Consider the following 22,839-nt stretch of genomic DNA (forward strand, 5'->3'; position numbering starts at 1 on the left):
AAGATGAAGTTACTATGGAAAAAAAAATCCCTTCTCTTTTCACTTTACCCTTTCAAATGCAGTGCTGCTGGAGTCCAGAGAACACCTTCTGGCTAGGGCATCCTGGGCATTAGGGGCAAGCAGCAGTGCTTGTGGACACCAGAGTGCGGGTATGGGACCTGGAGGGTCTTAGCGAACACGGGGACATCCCCTGGCACGGGGAACTGCAAAACTTCAAAGAGTCTCCTCGGAAGCTTTTGCCAGGGAAATGGAGACACTTACAAACTTTGCAGGCACCCAAGTGGGATGGCATTATTTTTTCCACAGATCTCTCAGCGCAGCCGAGGTGTCTATACTCTGTGCGACTGTTTTAAATGTTGCCCTTTGTGATTTGCAAGATGAGGCCTCAGGTGGCTTCAGGAAGCCGTGCTGCACTGAAGAGGCACAGCTTTCCCTCAGTAATCCTGGGTAAGATAGCAGCGACGAGTGACATGAAAGGTGCATTTTTCATGACGTATGTGGAAAAGCCAATTACGTGTAATTAATGTTGGTTAAATGCTTTGAAGATGAAAAGCTTTTATATAAGTGTGATTAACATCTATTCTGTCAAAATGATTGTCTTTCTAATGTTTTAAGAAGCTTAATAGCAGGCTTCAGCTTTTCAGTGTTTATCTGGGAGATGTGATGACCCCATGTAAAGCATTCACGGGAAAACTATATAAGAAAGGCCTTCAGTGGGAGTTGATGTTGGCCACAAACCAAGAGTAAAGACTGAGACGCTGTGGGACAGAGATGATTCACCTGTCAACAGCTCAATCTCTTACAAAGGTTCCTAATCAGCAAACCAGTTGAGCGATGCTAAAGTATTGTCCTGATACAAGGCCTTAAATTGCGAGCGCTCGCTGCAGGATGGCTCACGGAGCCCATCAAAAGATAGTCTGTGCACGCTGGATCCAGTTTTAGAAGGTGTATGGTAAGGCGCACCAGCTTACGCTTAGCAGGCGCCTCGGACCTGGCACGGGAGTCAACAGACACCTCCAAATGGGAATTTTGCCACCGATTTCAATGAACGCAAGAAATGTCTACGTTTTAGCATGCACAAAAATAAGCTGTTATTGACTGAAGGCTTATAGTCGATTGTCTTGCTCCGACATATTTTGCCTTCCACTGTAAATAAAGTGGATTTCATTGTAAACCACTCACAGGAGATGAGAAACAATAAGGGCCGGACACTGAACAATAGGCGTTCTGAGAAAATAGTGAGTTCATACATTGGCAGTTGTTGTTATTTTCTGAAAATGAGTGCAGATGTTTTAGTATGCTGAAATCACTCAAGACTTTTATGGCAGAAAGAGGCCATGGAGTAAATAAACTGGTGACAGGTATAATGAAAGGCACTCAGTTTATTCGCTTGTTCAGAGTTATTTTATTCAAGGGAGCCCTGTTTTGCCTACCACAGGCAAATCCTCGCGACGGTCTTGAAGAAGCATCTCCCTGGAAAAAAGAATCGTGCAAGATCATGTAGCAAGCCCAGGGCTTCTGGATGACAATCAACTGGGTTACTTAATTCTTTGTAAGCAATTCCTAGAAAGCACCAGTTCCCAGAAGAGACATATACGAAGGCTCCGCTCTTTTATTTGCTGGTGGGGAAACACAAGGGCTGTACCTCCAGTAGTGAGAGGAACGCCATTTGGATCGTTCGTGGTGCCGCTGCCAAGAAAAGTATCCAGATATCACCAAACATCACGCTATTAAATGAGACAGCTAAAGGTCAGGGAGGTCTGCAGGGCTATAGGAATGGGCAGAGACAATGCTTTTTCCCTCCACCAGTTAGCCCCCTGGATAAGTTGATCACCTGGTGGGTTAGGACCCGGTTTTCCCTGTATGGTGGAGGTTGCAAGATAGCTCTGAGGGGTTGCTGGGATCACCTTTTTCTCCACTATTCAGCCAACCTAGCAAAACCCTTCCCCGCAGTGCCCTCCCGGCAGCGGGTGCGGGGGTCAGTAGCAGCATCACTTGCAGCCGTGTTTGCTATCAAGCACCGGGGCAGGGTCACTCTGAGCTGCAGTCCTTTAGGAACCCTCTCTTGAGGTTCAACACATCCCTCCGAAGCGCCAGTGACGTGGCAGCGGGGGGTATTCGGGGGTCACAAAGTGCCACCTCTACCCAGCCACAAGGTCTGTGCTTACCGTGTCAGTCTACACGTGGCAAACCAGGTGAGACAACCCGAGCTTCACTTGGACCTGCTAACACACACGGAAGATGGCTGAGGTCCTTAGGGCTTATCTCTGTCAGTTCACATATATTAATACTTTAGCTGCTTTGCTTTCACTGGGATTTTACCTCAGGTTAATTACTCTGTATTTGTTGATGCCATGTAGGAACAGGCATTTTTTCCCCCCTGGTGAAGAGGAGCTGGATCCAGAGAAGTGCTCACCTTTAGTGCAGCTCGCCGGAGCCTTGGCAGCTTCCTCTTTTGAAAATGCAATTGGTAAAAATGTCAAAACCGTTTCCACGAGGCTGTTGCCGCAGGTGGGGATTCGCGCGCGCTCTCCCACCGGGCACCGAGGTGTGCTGCTGGAAAACGGGCACCGCTCAGGCTGTCCCCCTCCCTGGCATTTACCGTGCATCAGGTTTTCAAGTCCACCACCTTTCATAAACACTAAATGCCCTGAAAAAGAGTTTTAGAGGAGAGAGCTGCAAGGCGACCAACCTTTCCCTCAAAGGGAGGCGTATGATAACTTCAGCTTTTGTTCCTGTGACCTGCCCTTGCAGGACTGAAAAGAGCTTTGAGCACACACCCAGGAGAGCAGGAAATCTCTCCTACGGATCACTTGCAAAAAGGCCCGGTTTGAAAAAACACGCTGCAGAAAGAATGAAGCCTGACTGCAAAGGAGAGTGGTGGGGCTTTTTTTTTTTTGCCCGTGAATAGGATTTCAAACTAGCAGCCAAAGTGAATCATTATACATCCTTGCCATATGCCACTTTCAATCAATAAGGCCTTATGCTCTGCTAACAATCATCCTAAACTACACCTATTAACAAGAATGCACATTTTCATAGTAATATTCCACGCACGTCACTGCGCACAGACTGCAAACAGTCGAGAGCGATCACAGCCGAAGGGAGACGGAGTTCCTGAAACAACGGGCTAAGTGTGTGGACGTACACCACACTGTAGAGGCTGCCGCTCTTACACGTGTAGGCTGGTTTTTGCTTTTAATGGCATACGCTCCTACAGACTGACGTGGGTTGTTTCTCTCTTCCAAGCGTACACTTTCTTGATGACCCAGCCAGTTTCTTGCCTGGTGACCCAAGACTTTCTCAGAAGCGGCTGATGCGCTGAGGATAGAGCAGCAACAGCCAGAGGGGGATGAGATGTGACTTCAGCAGGACCCCTTCAGTTTGGAGGGAGAGGGATGACAGCAATCATCACGACCTAACCACCAGAATGATTATTTCATACCCGAACTAATCTCTCTGTGAAGACATGGAGACCTGCTGTAAGAGATGCAGGGTTGGAGGGACGTGGTGCAGGAGCAGGAGGCATAGACTCTATTTCCTACTAATCACAGGGCACCTGCCTCCCACTCGCCGTTTCTTTTGTCTACTTACATTGCAAACTCCTCCTGACGGGTGTCGCTTCCCCCAAAATACTGTGCTCACTGCAGAAGTTATCGACTGAAATGCCACAGTCTGAGCTGCTCAGAGCAGCCAAGTCTTACACCATGGGCGCGAAGCTCTCGGTAGATTCACCCAACTAAAGCAGAAATCTGCACTTGAGGTAGTCACCCGTGGCTCCCCTGCTAGTCAATGGAGAGCCAGTCAATACAGTCGATGGAGTCTACGGTGATTCATCTCTTCCTAAAGTAGATGGTTAAAACAGAGCGGATGAATTGCATAATAAAAACACTTATTTCTTCTTGCTGCCTGGAAAGCCCAGTGCGACAGCTCGCATTTAGAAATCTACTCTGTAAATATCTGAAATGAGGGGAGTCTAATCCCACCACCACCCTCACGACCTCCCCCTGCCCTGATGCGGTCACCTGCTGGTGCATCCAGCCCCGCATCCTGCAGCGCAAAGAGGGTTACGGCTGGGCGGAGGGATGCCAGAGCAGGGTGGTACTCCCACCTTCAGGTAGCTGAAACGTCCCACCCCTGACCAAGAGCCCACAGCCCCAGGCCCTCCCGTGTGTCCCCAGTCCCAGACACGACTCAAAATCGCGTACGTGAGCTGCGCCTCGGGATTGCATCAGCCCTGGGGGTCTGGTTGCGCAGGAGCTCGGGCTAGACTATACAAAGTTCTCCCGTCTTTGGATCCTGGATTAGTAGAGCATGTACAGTATGGCATGTCCCAGTACAACGGCCTTCAGGCGCTACCACATGAAAAACCCTTTCTGTCTTTCCCTCAAAGGGCGAATTTAATCTTTGCTTATTTCTATGTTTTATAACTAAAGGCTGTTTTTGCAATCCTTGGGTAGATACTTACACGTGGTCTATGTGATACTCTTCATGAGTAATCCTTGCGTGTTTTGCAAGGTTCAACATAAAAATTCTTTGCTAATCAAAAGGCATTACTGCTCGGATGTTTCTGTGCTGCAAAATAACCCCCGGTCAATCACAAACCCTTTGAACAACCCCTGCCTATGCTTGCTGCTTTGGAACCTTGTTTTCTACAGGTGAAGGCGGGAAAGGAGAAGGTGCTTACCTTTGAGCAAAAAGCCGCGCAACTCTGGGCGTCAGTAACACCGCCGAAATACAGCCGAGGTGCTGCCGTGCCCTTTTGCTGGCTTTCTGTGCCAGCACGTATCCGTAATAGCACCGTTTGTTGCAAAGATTTCGCTTAGTTTCTTCCTCTCTGGCACAGTATGCACTCATTGAATCCTGAAGTCCTTATTCCTCAGACAATTCCTCTTGCCTTTGATGAAGATTTGTAACGCTGGAAGGGCTGTGCAAAATTTATACCACTAATTTTTCATATTTGGAGATATTAATGATGTACGAGTTACTGGATGATGTACAAGATAACCGGCCAAACCGCTGTAGTCTATTTTATATGTGGAGTAAATATAAGTGATCAAAGGATAACTTCTGGCTTGAAAAGGCATTAATACTACCAAAATCAGCTGAAGTAATTAAACTGCTTGTATTTGTTTAAACACTTAGTGTAGCTGTTGACCCTATGGCATCCTCTCCCTTGTTTTTAACATCCATAGACATTTCGACATCAGTGGGATCTTTAGGAATGAGGGCGGTAAAGCTGGGCAGAAAATGAGTTTTCCCGTCACAAGAATGCGCAAGATCATGAAATAAACACCCTCTTATTCCAAACTGGGATGAAAGCTCAAAATCACAGCCCCAGAATCCAGCCCCGGCGATGACAAAAGCACACAGGGTCCCGTCTAGTTTCACATCTGGAAAAGATAGTCAAACGCCTCCGAACATTTTTGGCCGCCGTTTCTGGCCGATGGAAGATGCACCTGCTCCCAAAGCAGCCCTGCGTCCCTGAGGATCCCGTGAAGGCACGCGATGTGGAGGACAGGTGCTCCCTTATGGAGGGTACTTGGGGATGAAGTCAAAAGATGACCTTAGCTGGGTCTGGGCAAACAAGGTGGGTGGGTATTTCACATGGAAAGGTTCCTTTTAAATTATTTTAAAGGTCTGTGGCTAATTGAAAGGTAGATCTGCATCTGCCCATGGCAATTCATCCCGACCGTGTCCCCAGGAATGACGTATTGCATGGTTTGGGCCACAGGGCTGCTTTCTTACACATGTCCTCTGTGCCTTTTTAGGAAGGATGGGAACTATGAAGATAATTATTTCGTTCCCTCGTACTACATCCAGAGATGCAGGGCAATCACGTGCTCTTGGCCTGGTGTTTCAGACGCAGCCAGTGGGGCCGGCTCTGCATGGACATGGACATGTCGAGCTGAATTTAGAGCCAACTCAACTCCCTGTGCTGCAGCTAATTAGAAGGTGCTTCCAGTGGGTGAGATGCTGGAGAAGAGCTTTAGCCACAGCAAACCGCGATCTCCAGCCAGATTCAAATCTACACTCCCCCCAGCAAGTGCAGAGGTGTGTTTTCTACGCTGAGCAGACCACATTTATTAATATTGGCGGGTCTTCAGTTTTTTCATCCTTCATTTCCCTTTCCATAGTTTTATTTTTCCCAGTCAATAAGAATGATTTTATTCTTCTTAATTAGATTTTTTTTTTTTTTTAGGTTTCCCATAGTAATTAATGCACTCTTCTTCAGCAGTATAACCTATTATAGCAGTTAAAATATTAAATCATGACTGCTGCCAGATATAAGGGACCAAGAAACGTAGGTTTTTCAATAGCCACTTTGTCTTAATCTTTCGAATTAGTTTGCAGCCTGCTTTTCATTTTTTGGGTAAGTAATAAGATTTGTTGATTTGAATGAAGAACGATATAAAAATAAATTGCATTGTACTTTTAATTACACAGTCTTAATTTTTGTGGTGACACTCCAGGCTCTCGTATAACGTTGCTTAATGTTTACATCTCTTTATTGATTTGATAATTTAAATACAAAAATGTCATTTAATTTGCAAATTTAGTGCTGTACTCGTTAAGGAATCAGGAGAATTCTGTCTTTTCCCCCATCTCTTTCATGCACAGGCAGGAACGTATGTTCCATATTTGCCTTTTCTTAGCCATCAAATCCCAGCTACAGAGATGCTTTTCTTCTCCACCGCTGTGAGACCATGATGATCCCTACGCTCAACATTTCGAGCCAGGGGACTTGGTGTGAAACAGGATGCTGCTCCAGGGAGCCCTTTTTTTTGGGACTCCACAGAGGTGTCCATTGAAGATAGTGGTGGGTAGGTCAAGAGGCACCACTGGACACGCTAGCATTGGTGGGCTCTTTCTTCACCTGGGAAGTCAAACACCCTCACAGCGCTGAGAGTGGTTTGAGTCCACCCACCCCCTGCAGAGGACATGGGGGAAGCAGATCCTGAAAAAGTCCCCAGAAACCGTAGGATGAGCCCAGTTAGGTCTCCCTTGGTTTAGGGTGAGGATGATGTCCTTACCGCCCTCCAGATATACCTATGAGAATCCAACCAACCAACAGTAAACCTTCAAACCTTCCTTCCTCCATCAAAACCAACATCTCTAACCTACCTCTTCCACTTACCTCAGCTCTCTTGGAGAGGAGCCACGGACATTGCTCCATCCTACCCCAGGCAGTGTTAGTCACTTGGCTAAATCCCATCTTTGTGGACTGTTTTTGAAGTGTTTATCTTTTAGTTTTAGAGCTCCAGGCATATTTCAGAGTTTCTAGAAGTTAAGCAAAATTAAACTTTTCTTTCAAAAATTCATCACCATAAAACTGTTTTCCCCCCGCTCTTCATTAATGATTTACTTTCTGTGGAATAAATGCACCAACTGAGGACAGAATCATTATTAAAATCTCAGTTAACAACACAATATTACTTTGGTCCTTTCATTTCCTCCACTATTATAAAATTCAAGATTCATTTCATCTATTAATATTAGCAATCTATTTTTTTTTAATTTTGACCAGGCACAAATTAAAGGGGGAATGATATTATGGAAGCGGCGCTAGAACTTATTCCTTTTTTTTTTGGTAAAATCTATTTTTTCCCTTCCATCAGTTCTTTCTTTGCATCTAATATTGGCTTCTTTTGCATTGATATTCCCACCGACTTCATTTGATACCTGGCATTACTCCCATGGAAGTCAACTGGAAGAGGCCAACAGACTTCTTTGGAAGGTGATTAAAATTAAGGGTCATTGAAGAGCTGAAGGCTGGCACGCGGGTTTGGGAGCAGGGGAGCTGGGTTCTGGTCCTGGCCCTGCCACAAAATTGCTCTGTGACCCTGAGCAAGTCATTTTATTTCTCCGTACTGCAGTTTCCGTGTGTTTAAAATAGGAACAAGAGCGTTTGCTGCTCATCGTTCAAGTCTCCTAGCAAATAAAACGTGAGGTGTAAGAGCTAACCGAGCGAGAAGGCACAGACCCTTCTCTCAAGAAATCTGTCCTAGAGACGTGGCAGACAGTGAGGACAGGGGCAGAAGAGAGATGCTCTCTATTTTTCCGAGAGCTCACAAATCGCTCCTATTCCCTGTAAAACAGATCACTGTCAGGGGCTTCTAACGACATTTCCTTTGTGCCTCTCTAACGCTGCACAGAACTGCGGTTGCTTTGCAGTATTTCCCACGGAAAAACTCCGCTCATGTGCAGCGTTTCCTTATCAAAGAAAGGCTGGATTTTTAATGCTCTAGAACAACCGGCTTCTGCAGTTACGGCACACTTATTTCTATCTTGTTTCTGCACCCCTACAATCCCAGGAGCTGCCGACCAGCTAAGTATGCAGGGGAGCGCTCTTGCAATCTCCTTGATTGCAAACAGGGGATTGCTATTGTGGCAGGTCTTCCCAAACGCTGAAGTGCTGAATTCCAATGATTTCAGTGGCAACTGGAGGAAAGAGGAAAAGAAAGCTGGATAAAGCCTTCTAAGAGCCCCCCTGGTACAAGCAACAATACCTCGGGCCATCCCTGCAAGATCTTTCCCTAACGCCTTCCTGCAGTGACAATTCCACAACAGCCTGTGGGAATATCCCTGTGTGCTGAGCTATCCATAGCACTGGGAAGTTTTTCCTGGTCTTTTCCTTACGTCTTTCCTGCTGGAGCTGAAGCCCATTCCTGGCCCTACTTGCAGAAGGTACAAGGACAGGTTGTGCCGCTTCTCTTTTGCATCATCCTTGCAAGTATTTGGCAACTCGTTTTGTCCCAGCTTGGTCCCCTCTTCAGACCACACACTTCTCTCTCTCAGCCTTTCCTCAAAGGCAGGTTTTCTCCACCTCCAATCACTCTTTTTGCACCTCTTTGGGCTTTTCCCAGCTGAGCCGTATCTTTCCCGAGGTGTGGAAACTGTTCTCGAGCCAAGACCCTGCCACTGCCAAGCTGAATGGAAAGATCGTCCCATGCCTTCTGCGATGTGCCCCTCTGAACAGGCAGCCCGGGAGGACTGCCGGGTTTTTGCGGGGCTGGCTTTCTGCTGTGCTCCCAAGCATCACAGCCCCGCATTTTTTTCCGCACGGCAGCAGCCTGGCCCATTGCTCCTCATCTTGTATTTGAGAAATTGATTTTAACTCCCCTGCCAGGGAGTGCAACATTTTAATTACTTCTGTGGATAAAGCCCGTTGCTCCCGTTCTGATCAGGACTTAAGAGATAAGTAAAGCAAAGCCTATCAGAGATCCTGCAGAAGCTTGAGCTGGAACCCAGGCTACCGGAATACCGCCAACCAGTGCCTCTGTCATATGTCCTTCACCTTTCTCATCCTTGTCCCACGCCGTGCTTGGTATTTTTTAAAAATCTCTCTTCTCCCTCCATTATTATTGAATTATTTTTAAATCTGGTGTTAGCAGTCACTTGCAACGAGTTAAACCTACGGTAGGTGAATAATTAAGGGTCTGGGCGCTATCCCACAGCACGGATAGGCCACGAGAAATGGGAAACAGATTGTGTGCTTGCTGGATTATTGATAATTTCCCTGCTGACAGTTCCCGCTTCTCAACACACACGAGTGGCATTTGGTGGCAAAAATAAAAGGGACAAGATCAGTGAGCAAGAGACGGCTGGGTGGATACAGAGCCAGGAAAGTCAAGACATGAAGTGCGGTCTTCCTGCCAAAGGATCTAATCCCAATTTAGAGGACACAAAGACACCTACAAATAGATAAAAACTTGAGGCTGGCTACAAAAATATTTCTGTCTCGTTCTTCTGAAATCCATGGAAAGACACTGCCCATGCCAGGAACCCACAATACCCTGGCACAGCAGCCTGCAGGGCTGGCTGCTCTCATTTGCGAATACATTTATCACTGATAATATGCCAAAATGTCCAAGAGTTGAACGCCGGGGAGCTCTGGGAAGGAAAGCAGGTTCCTCTCACTGGCATGACCGAGCGTTGCGGGACCTGCATCCGTATTGGCAATGTGTCACTCCTGTCTCTCTACAAAACTGATGGACCAGTGGCTGGATTCTTAACAGAATAGTTTTTATACTTTGTACTTTTTATGACATGTGGTATGTCCCATGCTAAGAAGCTAAGCAAACAGTCTGACGAAGGGCATTAGGGCAGCTAGGCAAGAAGCAGAAGGGTAAAGAGGTAAGACCAAGGTGGAAGCCCATGAAGCCCAGAAATTGCTTGAATGAACCCAAAAGGGATCGCATCGCAAAGACCTGCAGTGTAACTGGGAGGGCTGAAAAGAGAGAAGTCCCCCAAAGCTGAGGAGCGCATGCCAGAGATGGTGGAGTCTAGGACTATGTGGTGGCTATGGTGAATGTCATGAGGTCCAAGGGCCTGGAGCAGTAGGGCAAGTGGTAACAGTTTTAAAGTAAAAAAGAGTAGTTTCCGCCCAGATATAACGAAGAAATTTTTTTACGATGAGGGTGGTGAGACACTGGAACAGGTTGCCCAGAGAGGTGGTAGATGCCCCATCCCTGCAAACGTTCCAGGTCAGGTTGGACGGGGCTCTGAGCAACCTGATCTAGTTGAAGATGTCCCTGCTCATTGCGGGGGGGGGGTCGACTAGATGATCCTTAAAGGTCCCTTCCAACCCAACACATTCTATGATACAGGTCGAATAAACACTGCCAAAGGAAGGAAGATGGACTGGATGACACCTGGAGATCCCTTCCAACACTAGCTCCCCGGTTGCACATTGCCAGCTGCCAGAATGTGGGATGAGTTTCCTCCAGGCAATTTGTACCAGCTCTTCCCCACGGTGAGCAGCAGGGAAAAACACTTTACGGTGTAAAAACAAACTCTGGTCCCAATAAACACAAAAGGAAAACTACCTGGCTAGTGATGCCCAATTCATTACTCAATCCCACGTAACACAATAATATTGCACTTCAAAGCTTAGTGCATCTGCCCCGCTCTATTTATGCTGTGGTCTTGAGTGTTTATCACCTCCTGCTAATGGCAGTAGAGTATTTGCCACAAAAACTTAATTATTTGCCTTCTTTGAAAGGGTATTTTTCCTGATTAAAGCCTTCCTGAGAGCAATGCAGGAAGCATTCAGCCTCACTGGGCATTCTTATACCCTAACCACTGAAATCTGGGACAAAGGCCAATAATCTGGGACAAACTCTAAAAATACAGGACGTATTTTACTGGTCCTTCCACACATGCCTTGAGCGTGTCGGAAGGCACGAGGCCACAGGTAAGAGCAGCGAAAGCAAACCCTCCAGCGCGGTCCAGCTGGCTGCAGGAGGGATACAGATGCTTTTCTCAGGCTGAGCCATTTCAGAGAGAGACGCGGCACCTCCGCACGAACCTTCCTGTTGTTAAAGCTCAATCGCAACCGGTTTAAAACCCCCGAGTCTAGCTTTTTAAATAAAAAATTGGAATTTGAAAGACGTTCTTCTGCCAACCAAACACCTTGGGGAGGGAGAGAGGAAGGCGACGGAGCTGGAGAGATGACAAGCCTTGGCTCTGGGCTGCTGTAGCCACCATATGCACTTTAAAACACCTGCGTTGCATTTGCAGGTAAAACATCAACAGCTGAAGACAACGTGGGTAAATACCTACCATCTTCTTTTGGAGGATGGTAACTTAAATGGATAGGGTTAGGAAAGAGTCTAAGGGCAGTGACTGAACATGCTGTTCTCACTCCGTAGATTTAAGGGCTGTTGTATTCCCCGACTCTTTTTTAGGTGTTGCAAAACCCCAGGGGATCTGCTGGCAGCCACCCAAAAGAGTGCGGCACTTAAGGCTGCCCCAACCTGGTCCGAACACGCTCCAAGCACAGAGCAGGTTTTAACACCTTGCCCTTTGCCTGCCACCCCCAGCCGGTGCCAGTAATGCCGGCTGTCACACAAAGCAAAGCAGGACGACCAGGGTGACTCATCAGCTCCTGAGCCCCCAGCTCTCAGCTCTGTCCCCTGGCTAGCCTCACCTCCAGGGTGGGACCATTTTCTTCTGCCCTTCTGCTTGTCCATCTCACATAGAGGTTTTGTGGATAACACAGAATCACAGAATGGCAGGGGTTGGATGGGACCTTCGGAGATCATCTCCTCCAACCCCCTGCCAGAGCAGGGTCACCCAGAGCAGGTGGCACAGGAATGCCTCCAGGCGGGTTTGGAATGTCTCCAGAGACGGAGACCCCACCACCTCTCTGGGCAGCCTGTGCCCGGGCTCTGCCACCCTCACAGGAAAGAAGTTCCTCCTCGTGTTGAGATGGAGTTTCTTGTGTTCCAGTTTGTGCCTGTTGCCCCTTGTCCTGCTGCTGGGCACCAGTGGAAAGAGTCTGGCCCCATCCTCTTGACATCCACCCTTTAGATATTGATGAGCATTGATGAGATCCCCTCTCAGTCTTCTCTTCTCCAGGCTAAACAGCCCCAGGTCTCTCAGCCTTTCCCCATCAGAGAGGTGCTCCAGTCCCCTGATCATCTTCATAGCCGCCACCGGACTCTCTCCAGCAGTTCCCTGTCTGCCTTGAACCGGGGAGCCCAGAACTGGACACAGTGCTCCAGATGTGGCCTCACCAGGGCAGAGTAGAGGGGGAGGATGACCTCCCTTGACCTGCTGGCCACACTCTTTTTAATGCACCCCAGGAGACCATCGGCCTTCTTGGCCACAAGGGCACGTTGCTGCCTCATGGGCAACTTGTTGTCCACCAGGACTCACAGATCCCCCTCTGCAGAGCTGCTTTCCAGCAGGTCAGCTCCTAACCTGTACTGGTTATTCCTCTCTAGATGCAGGACCCTGCCCTTCCCCTTGTTGAACTACGCACGCAAAATGATCTGCTGATGGGACCTGTATTTATTTACCTTCAGCTTTTAACGCAAGGAGGACAGAATGTTTTATGGGCACAGAGCAAGAGATTAATAGACTCCCGTTACTGGAGGCTGTCACAGTCACAGGATTGTCACCAAGAAGCGATTCCAGTGCTGCTACCACCAATTTGGGAGCACATTTTCCTGACAGGCATCGAGGCAGTCTCAAACATTTCAAGCAGAAGGGATTTTGCTGCCGTGGCAGTTGGTAATCTGTTCGAACGGTTAAAGTACCATCGGCTGGTAGAAACATCTTCCTTCCACCAAATTTAAGATGCATTGACTTCAACTTGCTGCAACATGCACTCTTGGAAGTTAGAGAGATACTTAATTTTTTTTTTTTTAGGAGCTAAGCACCACCGATAGTGAAATGACTGTAGTTGTATTTCACAGGGACACTGAGGCAGAGAGCTTGAAAGCAGGACATTAAAATGAATGTCTGTGAGTCGTCACCCCAGCCCGCTTACTCTGCTTTTCCTGACTCCTGGCCACCAGCTTTTGCAACAGCCGGAGCTTTTGTACCAGAGGTTCAGGGAAATCCCTGTGTGAGCGGAGAGAGCAGCACAGATTGGTGTTTCCGGGGAATCTGAATGCTGGTTTCTCGTCACTAAAAAGCGCAGTAGCGCTCAAGGGCATAAGACAAAGCCGGTGGCCACAGTAACCTTAAGTACAGTGAACCTCAATGAAGAAAATACCTGAAAGGAACCTCAAGCATCAGGCAGACCTTTGACGCTATGTCCTGGGTTAAAAAAAGATAGAAAATGCAGTCCTTTACCAATTAAGCATATACCGTCATTGCAGAATTAGTCATATGATGGCCGTAATCCTCCTTGTCTGAGCACAGAAGTCTCCAACTCGAGCGTGGGCGTGCTTTGGTTCCCGGCGAGCTGGCATGACTTGGGGGCATGGATTAGAGCCTGGATTCTCCCTTACTTTTTTTTTTTTGGCCGGGGGAGGTAACACGCTAACGGTACAGCTGCCGTCCAGCACCGAGCATCCTCTGGACCCTTCTTGCAATTAAGTTTCCCGCCCCATAGGCCTGAGAAGTTCTCCCGGATTTAAAGGGAAATAATTATACGACAGCTCTGCTGGTTACAGCGGTAAAAATAATGAGCTGCGCCCCAGAAGTCCGAACAAAATTCACGGACGAGTAAAACGACGCTAAAGATCCAACCTGAACAAAGCTTTGGCATGCGGCTCTGACACTGAGCGACACGTGCCGGTTGCTGGGATTTACACCTTAATCAAAATACAACCGGAAAACAAGGGAAGAGTTGAAATTCTGGAGGACGACAAAACTGCGGGTTTACGGCATCTCGGTAACGGATCCCTTTGCCTGGTATATTCCCCCCTATCTGTCAACATCTGATGCTTTGCTCTTTAGTCTGGAGCTAAGAAAAGCTACCAAAAAATACCTTCGGACAGTTTAGGGCCCATTCTGTCTGCCATATCACCCGCTATTTTTACCGGCCGCGCTGAAGCCAGACCGCAAAGGGCAAATTTGTCAACGTGGGTGGGCTTTTTTAGCGCAAAAAACCCAAGGGCTCGTACAGCCAGTAGCAAAGACCATCTGCATCCACGTCTGGAAGTTCAGGCTCTAATTTAAAGCTGCTTCAAATAGAGAAATTCCAGCAAGGTTAATTGTAGCTGCGTTATGGAGAAGTGACAGCGGCGAGCCCTTAGAAAGCCGGGGAAGGTTTAAATTTGCCTGGGCTCTGTTCCCTTCCGAGTCAGGGAAAGCCACCGGGAGCAGAGTCAGGCTAATACTGGGTATAAATCCCACCGGGAAATTCTGCAGGTGAGACACCCACCGCACGGCAATGGGATTTCTTGAAAATAAGGATAAAGTTCTTCAGCAAAACCACCACGCTCTCCACATGTTAAGACCCGTGCAACACCGCCCTGCTGTATTAATTGGTCTGTGCTTTTAAAAGCTTCCCTAATTCGGCTCACAACCCAGAACTTCGCTTACCGTTATATTAAGAAACCGCTTCATAGTGTGGGTTGGTTATTACTGGGAAGCACTTAATTACAATAAAATGCGTAGTTAAAGTGACAATTTATTTACTCAAGGTTATGAATATAAATTGTTTGGTTTTGTTTTTTCTTACCCAGGCATTTTGAAGCGGGAAGGTTAGAGGCTGGGGATGCCAGGGGTTTCTTTAGGCTGAGCGATTTCCTACGAGCAGCTTTAGGAACCGGTGTGGGAACTGCAGCCTGTGAGCCAGTTTGTGTCTTGGGGCCGCAGCACACACCTTACAGAATCATAGAATCATAGGGTTGGAAGGGACCTCTGGAGATCATCTAGTCCAAGCCCCTGCCAGAGCAGGGTCACCCAGAGCAGGTGGCACAGGAACGCCTCCAGGCGGGTTTGGAATGTCTCCAGAGACGGAGACTCCACCACCTCTCTGGGCAGCCTGTGCCAGGGCTCTGCCACCCTCACAGGAGAGAAGTTCCTCCTCATGTTCAGGTGGAACTTCCTATGCTCAAGTTTGTGCCCGTTACCTCTTGTCCTGTCCCCGAGCACCACTGAAAAGAGCCTGGCCCCATCCTCCTGACACCCACCCTTTCAGTATTTGTAAGTGTTGATAAGGTCCCCCCTCAGCTGTCTTTTTTCCAGACTAAAAAGACCCAAATCCCTCAGCCTTTCTTCATAAGAGAGATGTTCCAGTCCCCTCATCATCTCGGTAGCCCTTTGCTGTCCCCTCTCCAGCAGTTCCCTGTCCCTCTTGAACTGGGGAGCCCACAACTGGACACAGTGCTCACCTGTTGCAGATAATGCAAGTTTTGCTGAAGACGACTGGAAACGGGTCCCTTCAACTGCACCAGAGCTCCGTAACCTGCAACCAACCGACGCCGCGCTGAAAAATAAATCGCCGTTAGTGAATACTTGACTAGATAAAGGAAACGCTGGGTCCCCTTCCCCCCATATTTTCCATGTTTTATAACACCTCTGTCAGTATAAATTTCCATTCACTGAAGAAATTACATTTCACGAGAGCTACAATAGGATTTTAAGATAAATGACATGCGAGGACTGCAGTTTTGTACCGGCTTAAGTGATCCAAGTATCTTTATCACGTGCGGGGTATCAAAATACATGAATTTGACTTGTTCCAACAGTCACGCGAGAAAGATTGAGTGTCATATGAGGCTGCAAAGCATAAACCCATCTCAGCTAGAATTTATTTTAGCACGGGAGGGCTTTTTAACTGGGGAGTATAATTATTTAAAAAGGGTCTGAGCCGTGCAGCTCTAATGATAACTGGAAACGGGAAAAAGCTGTTGAAAACACCGCTTGTAAGGGCACTTCTTGCCAGCACTGCCTGCTCGTAGCACTTGCTACCTCCGCTCGTCGCTATTCCCAAAATTCTTGGAGGGTGACGAAGTTTTTAAGTGTCATCTTGGTAAGGCTGTAACATTACCTCCAGGGACAATACCCCACTCCCCGGCTTTTATGTTGCAAGCAGGGAAAACATTTTAGCTTTCCAGGAGGGTGAACATCCCCCTGTGAAACAATGTAAGCAAGAGGGGGCGGCAATTTAATAAATGAATATTCAGCGTATCATTTATCCCTGGGTCAAAATCCCCCCCCGCCCCGGGCGGCCAGCTCTCCTTGGGACATCGCTGGTGCCATGCAGCGGCACGTTGTCCAAGTGCCAAAGGCCACCCTACGCCCCGCTTATTGGGCGGCTTTACGACAACATCCCAAGCGCCCCGGGCCCGTTTCCTCAAAAGCGCTGACAGCCGCCTGATAAACGTGCTCCCAGGTTCTCTCTGCCTGTAAAGCACAAACCCGGGTGCCGTGAAACGGGGCTTTTCATGGCGCAGCGAATTAAAAATAGGAGCCAGGGAGCGTTTCAGCCTAAGCAGGGACGCAGCCCGAGCCCGCGCTGCCCGCTCCCGAGGGCTGCTCTCTTCTCGGTGTGAACTAAATGTCTCGTTGTAGCTAATCATGGGGAATGCCACTAGAGTGGAACACCGCGTCGTATTCTATCGCCCTACACATTTCTCCGTACTTCAGCCACTCGGTAGCTGTTTAAGAACTTACTCCTCAAACGAAATAAGCAGAAACATTGACGCGTTGTTTGCTTTTGAATGAAATAAGCAGCCTTGTAGTAATATTGACCCATTACGTGTCTCTCCTCTTGAGGCTCTGAATGCACCTGAGCTGCTGCAGCCCACAGCCAGGACATTTACTTCTCCTTTGACCACAGTTTTATATTCCTTTTTGCACCCTCCGGGGCCTTCAAGGCCAGGCTGGACGGGGCTTTGAGCAGCCTGGTCTAGTGGGAGGTGTCCCTGCCCATGGCAGGGGGGTTGGAACTGGATGATCTTTGAGGTCCCTTCCAACCCGAACCATTCTGTGATTCTCAGTGATTTGTCCCCCAGTGACAAAATCAGTCCTTGCTGCCTCCAGATGAAAAACCCAAACCCTGCTTGTGAGTGCTTGTTTCTGAATAAACAGGGATCATCCCTGACCCGTCCCTTTGACAGACACATCTCCTTATTTTCCGTCTGTGGTTTGACCAGCTGGGTGACGCTACCCACCTCGCTTTTTCCGCGCCACAAACCTGCCCAGCGCTAGCTCTTCGCGGGCTGTTTTTTTGCTGCTTTTTGCTCCAAAAATTATTTTCTCGAGTGTTTTTGGTAGCTTTACCAATGGCATTGCCTGTCGGCGCGCACACTAGCTGTTAACTTTGCCCCGAGGAGTATCATTTTTAAAGTCGCAACCACTACATTCCTGCCCCTGTATTCCTCTTTACTTATAGTAAACATATGAATGAGGTATGATACCATGAATGATACTCTTAATCAGTTTATTGCATCTCCACCTAGGAATCCCATTCACAGTTAAGACCTTGTTGTGCAAGTGCTATACATATATAAAGAAAGTCTCCAGCTTCAAAGAGGTTACAAGCCCTTATAAAAGCCTCCTGAAGTTTCCTGCGAGCTTCTTACCGTAAAATAAATATAAACATTTCTTCTCCGAACGTAACGCTTCTCCAACTTTTAAAAGAACGATACAGATTTACTCTTATCTCCCTCCAGAGGAAAAAAGTAAATGGTTTTGGAAATATTTTCAGCCTTACTCCCCATCGGACAAATGAGAGGACGCAGGACCGTGCGCGGGAGCTCTGCCGGAATGCAGCATCCCTGCCGCGGCCCTTTCTCCCCATGAGTCCATGGACCCGTCAGACCCAAAGTCTTGGGAATGACCCAGCTTCAGCATCTTCCCTTCCCCTTAAGATTCCTTTGGCGCTCCCTAATGCCGTATTATTTAGTTATAATTAAAATAAATTGCGGAGAGAGTTCAATTCCTGTAACCCTGGCAATAGAGAAAAACCTTATTAACCCTGAAACTGCCTGAAAATTGATGCTGATGAGGTGCCCCTTCAGCCCCGGACACTATCCCGGACACAATCCCTGCAAGATATTGGGGACAAGGGACTTTTTTGGGTGCAGGGGGCTGCGGGGCAGGCGGGACACCAGCAGGGAAAACACATTCCACCAGCCTGGAAGAGGAGGAATGTGTTTGGTGGTTTGGTTTTTTTTTTTTTTTCCTGCAGGGACCCGGTTTTCCTGCCCCCGGGGGGGCCGCGCTGCCCGCTCCCCAGGGACAGGCGGCGGGCACGGGGTGTGTGTGTGTGTGTGGGGGGGGCTTCCCGGCGGCCACCAACAGGCCGCGGTGGCTTCGCCCTGAGCCCCTCCATCCCTCCTCCCTCCTCCTCCCTCCTCTCCGCCCCCCCGGGCGGTGCGGTGCGGTGCGCGGCGCTCCGCGGGGCGCGGCCGTGACGGGCAGCGCCGCTCCCCACTCAGCGCCCGCGGAGCCCCCGCGCCGCTCCGCCCCCCGCCAGCCTCTTTGTATCAAACATCCGGGTTTCCCCCGCTGGCTCCGCGTCGGCTTCTCCCTTTTTTTAGAAGCCATTTTGGACTCGGTTCAGGTTTTTTTTTTTTTTTTTAATTATTAAAAAAAATAAATTAAAAAAAACCCACCCAAACCTCCCCTTCCCCCCCCCCGCTTTTTTTTTTTTTTTTACGCCTTTTTCAGTTCCCCCCCCCCCCTCCTTTCCCCTCCCCTGTACATGGCAACTCCCGACCCAGCCTCCGCTCCCGCCGCCCCCTCGCTCCGCGCCCCGCGCAGCCCGCGATGCCGCCAGCCCCCCGCCGCCGCCGCCGCTCCGCGCCCGCTCCGCGCCTCCTCCGCGGGCTCTTGCCTGCCGCTCCGCAGCCCCCCTGGATGCGGGGTCGGTAACCTTGCAAAGTTTCCGCTGCTGCCGGGAGCGCCTGTGCGTTGTTGTGTGAGTGTGCGTGTGTGAGTGTGTTGCACGCCTTGCGCACGGCTGCGCGGGTATTGCGCGGGGAGGGGAGGGGAAAGGGGAAGGGGGGGGGGGCTGCGCGCAGGCGGGCGTGTGCGCTCGCCCCTGCTGCTGGGGGAGCCGGAGGGGCTGGGTTGGGAGGAGGAGGAGGAGGAGGAGGAGGAGGAGGAGGGGGAGTCGGTGTGTGGTGCACGCCGCGCTCCCAGCACAAAAGCCCAGGGAAAGAAACTCTTGGAAAGCTCGGAGCAAACGCCGGGGCCAGGCAGGAGCAGGTCGAACCGTCCGGGGCTGTTCCTCTCCGCTGGATACATTTTGCAACTGCGAAGGAATTAAATCCGATTTTCTTCCTTTTTCTTTTTTTTTTTCTTTTTTTTTTTTTTTTCCCCCCGCAGGATTTTTTTCTTCTTTTTTCTTTTTAAGAGAGAGAGAGGGCAGAGCCTCGCTTCTCCCCCCTTCTTTCGCTCTCTCTCGCTTTTTATTTTTATTTTTGTTTCCCTTGGGGATAGAAGGGCACGCGAGGGAAAAAAAGTAAAGGAATATGATTGCTTCGTGGCTGACTTTCGCCTTGCTTTGTGGAACTTTCTGTGCAGGTAAGTGCATTTCTGCCTGTTTACCTCCCGCTCGGGCTTGCGGTCGCTTCTCCAAATGCAGAATTGAATGGGCCGTGCAATTACTTGCAGCCACCCTCCAAAACAGCAGAGCGGCCAGCGAGCCTGCAAACCGGGGGATAACCCCGCCGCTGCCATCTGCTTCATTTTCTTTATTATTATTATTTTTTTTTTTTTTCCTCCCGCTTTTCACCCCTTCACACCCTTCCCCCCCCCCCCCCCCCCCCCCGTTTTCTCCCTGCTCGCAGGACGAGCCTTCCCGTGCTGCTTTTTGTTCCCTTCGGGCAGCCTGTGGGAATTAATGGCAATGTAAACACGGCGCGATATCGAGGAAACTTTACAAAAATGGGCATTTACTTCTGGGGCGGGTGCTGCCGGAGCGTGTGTGTGTGTGTGTACTGGGGGGGGGGGGGGGAAGCCGGGGACGTTACGGGGGTGATGGTGGTGGTGGGGAGGGAGAAGTTGGGAGGAGACCCGGGGGTCGCTCCGAAATGGTGCGGAGCCGCTCAGGTAGTGGCCATGTGTGTGCCCCGCTCCTGCCGGGCTGCGGTTGTGTGACCCTGGCGGGGGTGGGTGTGTAAAGCACCCCCCTGCCCCGAGGGGGAAACCCCCCCCCCCCCCCCCCCCCCCCCGGTCCCTCCTTCACCCCCCCGGGACGCTCTTAGCACGAAACGAGCCGTTCGGGGCTGGCTGGCGCTGCGGGGAGAAAGTTGGGAAAAAAGGGGGTGTGCGGGGCGCGGGGGTGTGTGTGTGTGTGTTCCTGGGGGAGCATCCCCCCCCGGTAGGAGGCTTTTGTAGCGGGGAGGGGGTGTGTGTGTGGTGGTGGTTATTTTCTGTGTTCTTCATCCCATTTCTTTTATGGAACCGGGCTGGCCCCCAAACTTCCACGCCGCGGGGTGCGCGTTGTGCCGAGGGGCGCGGGGTGGAAGTTAACCGACACCCGCGGGGGGGGGAAACCGGTCAGCGCTCCGCGGGCCGGGGGGGGGGGGGGGGGGGGACGGGACGGACGGGGAGGGGGGACGAGGGACGGGACCAGGGGGTGCCCCATCCCGTAGCCATGGGGGGGGCGGGAGGGGTCAGCCCCCCTGTGCCCTCCCCCAGCACTGAAAACGCGGGCACGCTTGAAATCCCCACGCTCCCCGCTTGCCCTCCTCGTTTTTATTTTTTTAGTTAATGTTGTTGGTTTTTTTTTTTTTCCCCTCCAATTCCATTTAATTATAGCTGCATGTTCTCCAAGAGAAACTGGGGCGGCAGCAATTTTGACACCCCCCACCACCCCCCCCTTCCTTTTGCCTGGTTACCACGACCCCCCCCCGCCCCAAGAAGGGGCTGAGCCAGCCGCCCCGGCACCGGGCAGTAACTTATTCCCTCACCCCCATTCCCCAGCCAGGGGGGAGTGGTGTGGAGGGGGGGGGGGGTGTGTTTGTGGCCCGGGGGGGGTGCAGCGATGCTGCAGCCGTGCCCTTTCCCCGCTCCGCGCTGGGCAGCGGGGGAGTTCCCGGTGGTTTGGCCATCCTTGTATTGCAAAGCGGGTGGGAGCGTGGGTTGAGATGAGGGGGGGGTTTCCCCGCGTGTTCTCCTCCCCCCCCCCCCCCCCCCATCCCCGGGAAGGGGCGGCCCGGCGGGGCCGGGGCACGGGGGGGAGCGGGCGGCGGAGCCGGCCCCGGGGCGCTCCTGCAGCCGGGCTTCCTTTGTTCCGAGTGCCCATTAAATATGCACTGCCACCGCCTGCCTTTGGCATTATAAACAGTGCCATCGCTTAATTATTTGTATTATTTTTTTTTTTTTTTTGAAGTCAACGCCGAAAGTGTGTGTGTGTGTGTTTGGGGGGGTGGTGGTGTGTGCGCGCGGTGGAAAGCAATGAAAAGGGAGCGGGCAATAAATAATAATAATTTAAAAAAGAAATTATTAATTTGATGGTGAGCCAAGCCAGCTTGGGCTTTTTTATCTCGGCGCTGGGACACTTGTACGCAGCTTTGTTTCCATGTGTTAGGAAAGGGGGGGGGGTGGGGTGGGGGGGGGTGCGGGATGTATTGACATAGCAGTGCTGAGGGAGAGCAGGTATTTGGGAAGAAGCAGGGGATGTGTGTGTGTGTGCCATCAGTATTCCTGGGGCTCGGCGTTGCTATCATCACAACAGCTCTCTTGGCTGGAAAATTCTATTATGTGCATAAAGGAGATTTATGGTCAATGTATTTTCTTTCCATATATCTTGGAATCCTTTTATCTCGGGTGATTCAATAAAAGAGATGGCTTCCGGGTTTGGGGGTTGGGTGGTTTGTGGGTTTTTTTTTTTGTTGTTTGTTTGTTTTGTTTTTGTTTTGGGTATGGGGTTGGGTTTTTGTTTGGTTTGGTTTTGTTTGGTTTTTTTTTTTTTTTTTAACCTGCTCCTATAGCTGTGTGCTACAGTGGTAGAAATCTAAAGCGGGGGGGGGGGGAAGCAGTTGCTTTAAAAAAAATTAACCCTGAAAGCTTCTTAAATGTATCGTGATATGAAAAGGATAATCTGATAGGGCATACCTACGCTGACTTCCCCCCCCCACCCGTGAAAATACAATAAAGAAACCTCAGAAAATGAATATAATTCCGTTTATTTGGAAAGGTCCTCTTGGATCATTAAATCAGCGCATTCGCAATTCTGGAAATCCCTCCCTCTCTTTTAAAGCCTTTTCTGCCTTTCTTGTGATATTTCTGAGTGTTTATCAGCACGATCTTCATTGTCTAGTTTTTCCCACAGCTCTTCAGTCAGAAAAAAAAAAAAAAAAAAAAATTAAAAAAAACATAGTGAAAACAGCCCCGAATCCCCAAAGTTGCAATGTGTTGCTGGGATTCGTAGCACTGGGCTTTGCTTGAAGTATGTCTTTTGTGTGTGTGTACGCGTTAGGACTGTGCGAAAGTGGTGGGCTTTTCGAAAATCGCTTGACCTCCATTGTTGGTGCTTCTCATCGCTACCTTGGCTGGCTGGAACAAAGCAAGCACGGGCTGCTATTCTTTTTTTTTTTTTTTTTTTTTTTTTTAAAAAAAATAAAATCTGTTATGCTTAATTTTTGGAATAGTGAAGATTCACTGAGGAAAACATTATGTTCGTTTTTAGCCCTT

General features: G+C 49.6%; 1 protein-coding gene and 1 long non-coding RNA gene across 4 annotated transcripts in view; one reads left to right on the top strand and one right to left on the bottom strand.

Annotated features, from left to right (window-relative positions):
• Positions 1 to 973: 973 nt before the first annotated feature.
• LOC128905681 (uncharacterized) lies at positions 974 to 15,109 on the bottom strand. 3 transcript variants are annotated; one of them, XR_008464939.1, is made up of 3 exons: positions 14,924 to 15,109; positions 7,139 to 7,281; positions 974 to 4,927 (listed from the first exon to the last, which is right to left on the bottom strand). It is a non-coding gene; the product is annotated as an uncharacterized LOC128905681 (long non-coding RNA). The 3 variants fall into 3 exon arrangements; XR_008464940.1 differs by having other exon boundaries at positions 974 to 7,050; XR_008464941.1 differs by having other exon boundaries at positions 974 to 2,650; positions 3,595 to 7,281.
• Positions 15,110 to 18,998: 3,889 nt separating this feature from the next.
• ACVR2B (activin A receptor type 2B) overlaps positions 18,999 to 22,839 on the top strand; it is a 104,185-nt gene continuing 100,344 nt past the window's right edge. Inside the window, exons 1-2 of the mRNA XM_054192091.1 lie at positions 18,999 to 19,114; positions 19,525 to 19,722. Of these exons, the coding sequence (XP_054048066.1) occupies positions 19,671 to 19,722 (52 nt within the window). The 5' untranslated portion in view covers positions 18,999 to 19,114; positions 19,525 to 19,670. The remainder of the gene's footprint in view (positions 19,115 to 19,524; positions 19,723 to 22,839) is intronic.

Source organism: Rissa tridactyla, chromosome 2 (genome assembly GCF_028500815.1).
Source record: "Rissa tridactyla isolate bRisTri1 chromosome 2, bRisTri1.patW.cur.20221130, whole genome shotgun sequence".
Taxonomy (NCBI): Eukaryota; Metazoa; Chordata; class Aves; order Charadriiformes; family Laridae; genus Rissa; species Rissa tridactyla.